We start from the raw sequence: 1,930 nt of genomic DNA on the forward strand, positions 1-1,930 counted from the left end.
CAAGCAATGCAAAATTCATTCTACTTTCTTTTTCCAATGCTTCCAATATTTTCTAGGTATGGAAGCACAGGGACAGCTTAAGCAATAGGTCAACAAGTAAAAAAAGATGTTTTAATGTGTAGAAGCCCTTGGAGTTACAGGATTTAAAATGGATATTTAGTATTGGTTTTTACTAACTACCACTACCCTATGTATTGTACCTACTTATTTAAAAAAATAAGTTGCTGCTTAAGTTGTTGAAAGTTTCCTGAACTGCTAGAAATATTTACAGAAGACATTTATGAAACATTCATCATAGCACTCATCATAGTTTATATTTTAATACATAAAATTACTACAAGTTTTGCTCTGCATTTCCGCAATCTAACAAACTCCATTTAGCTTTGCAGACTATTTGCAATCACAGTGAATCTCTGTTTCAGACTCTCCCTTTTCTGTTTTAAGTGGTTTTCTATGGTCCTCGCTTCTTTTAAGATTCCATCAAGTTCTTGGACATAAGAAGCATCCATCGCTGCTCTCTCACTTAATTGAAAAAATCTGTAGTTAAAATCAATACTAAAGCCATTAACTTTCTCACGACTTAGAACTGCTTTTATGCTTTACTTAAAAATGTGTTGTCTATCAGTACTCAGTTTCTGACCAAATTAGTTCTCTGGTGTAACAGAAAATAACATTTTTATTTCAAGATCTGTGTTCGATAGTTTTCAGCGCTAATTTCTCTAAACTGCCGCCACAGTAATCCATGTTATCTAGAGAAGTTAGAGAAGTGCTGTACAAATAGAACGTTAACTTGCCTTAAAATGTGGGCATATTTTGATAACAAGTTCTTAATTTCTTTGTTCATCTCTGTTAAAAGAAAAAAGTAAATTTATTTAAACATTTGAAAGAACTTTCATCTCAGCATCCAATTAGGTAATTACTTAGTTACTTTCAGTATATTTAATACATCACCGTTTAAAACTTTTTCCAGTGGTTCAGGTTTGTAAAGGGACTGCGAGCCCTCAGAAAAAGCCAAATCTGTTTTGTCAAGGGAGGACAACTGAGGGTTTTCTGAAGCTTCATTCTAATAACAGAGCACACACAAAAAAACAGGTTCTAGGACTTAAAACAAGCTTAGCACAGATAGAGTTCAACTGAAGAAGAGTTTTAAAAAGATCTTGAGAGACTGTTTTCAGAGAAAGTGCAAGTGTTGTTGGCTTCACAGTATCAACACCATCCATCGTGAACAGGCACAGCATCTCAGTGCTAGGGGAGTGGGTAGGAAGTACAAACTTGAGATCTTTGCTTATACCAGTAAAAGCTGGTGTACTTCAGCAGCTCACTTTCGAGAAGTCCTACATGACTGTGTTGCAGTGCATACCCAATTTCGTTGGACTTCAAACACTAAGAGAAATTTTACAGTCTCCTCATACAAGAAAGTCATACATGTTTCCCCTAACCTACATAAACTGACATGGAGCTCTCTGCCCTCTCTCCTTGACAGGAACCCATAGCAATGCCAGAGAAGGACATGGGGGCGGGGGTTTGCACCGCTCCCCTGGGGCCAGAAGAAGGGTCCAGGTCCTCCCCCCTTGCTCATACAATACTGCTCACCTCCATCTCTTTTTTACGTTTACTTCTATTTTCATCGGATTTTTGTGTGTTGCTTGTCATCGTTGCCTGATAAAAAGTACAACGCCGTATTTGGTAAGTGGTTATCTTGTGCGCCTGGAAGATATATGAAAATGTGTAAAACCTGTAACCAGTACCTCTGTAAGCTCCTCCGCAGAGGAGCTCTCCTCCTCACTGGAGAGAGGCGGAGCCTCAAAGCACGACGAGAGCACCGATCGGGGCTGGAAACAGCGGGTCCAAGTCCCGGGCCGTCCCGGGCCAGCCTGCGCAGGGCTGGGGCTCACAGCCCGGGCGCTCTCAGAGGTGCCGAAGGGCGCCT

At 40.3% G+C, this 1,930-nt stretch overlaps 1 protein-coding gene across 1 annotated transcript; it reads right to left on the reverse strand.

The window, feature by feature from the left end:
- Positions 1-377: 377 nt before the first annotated feature.
- Positions 378-1,653, reverse strand: TEX12 (testis expressed 12). The gene is made up of 4 exons (XM_009329531.1): positions 1,594-1,653; positions 952-1,063; positions 795-846; positions 378-522 (listed from the first exon to the last, which is right to left on the reverse strand). Exons 1-4 carry the CDS (start codon positions 1,651-1,653, stop codon positions 378-380), a joined length of 369 nt encoding a protein of 122 aa, XP_009327806.1.
- Between the last annotated feature and the right edge of the window lie 277 nt (positions 1,654-1,930).

The sequence above is a fragment of the Pygoscelis adeliae genome, unplaced genomic scaffold (genome assembly GCF_000699105.1).
Source record: "Pygoscelis adeliae isolate BGI_AS28 unplaced genomic scaffold, ASM69910v1 Scaffold268, whole genome shotgun sequence".
In the NCBI taxonomy this organism is placed as follows: domain Eukaryota; kingdom Metazoa; phylum Chordata; class Aves; order Sphenisciformes; family Spheniscidae; genus Pygoscelis; species Pygoscelis adeliae.

Excerpts from the sequence above, each read along its gene's own strand:
- TEX12 (XM_009329531.1), bottom strand. The coding sequence starts at position 1,653 with ATGACAAGCAACACACAAAAATCCGATGAAAATAGAAGTAAACGTAAA. Across the intron at positions 847-951 it reads ACTGGAAAAAGTTTTAAACG|AGATGAACAAAGAAATTAAG; the intron begins GTGATGTATTAA and ends TTCTTTTAACAG. Across the intron at positions 523-794 it reads AAATATGCCCACATTTTAAG|TGAGAGAGCAGCGATGGATG; the intron begins GCAAGTTAACGT and ends TTTTCAATTAAG.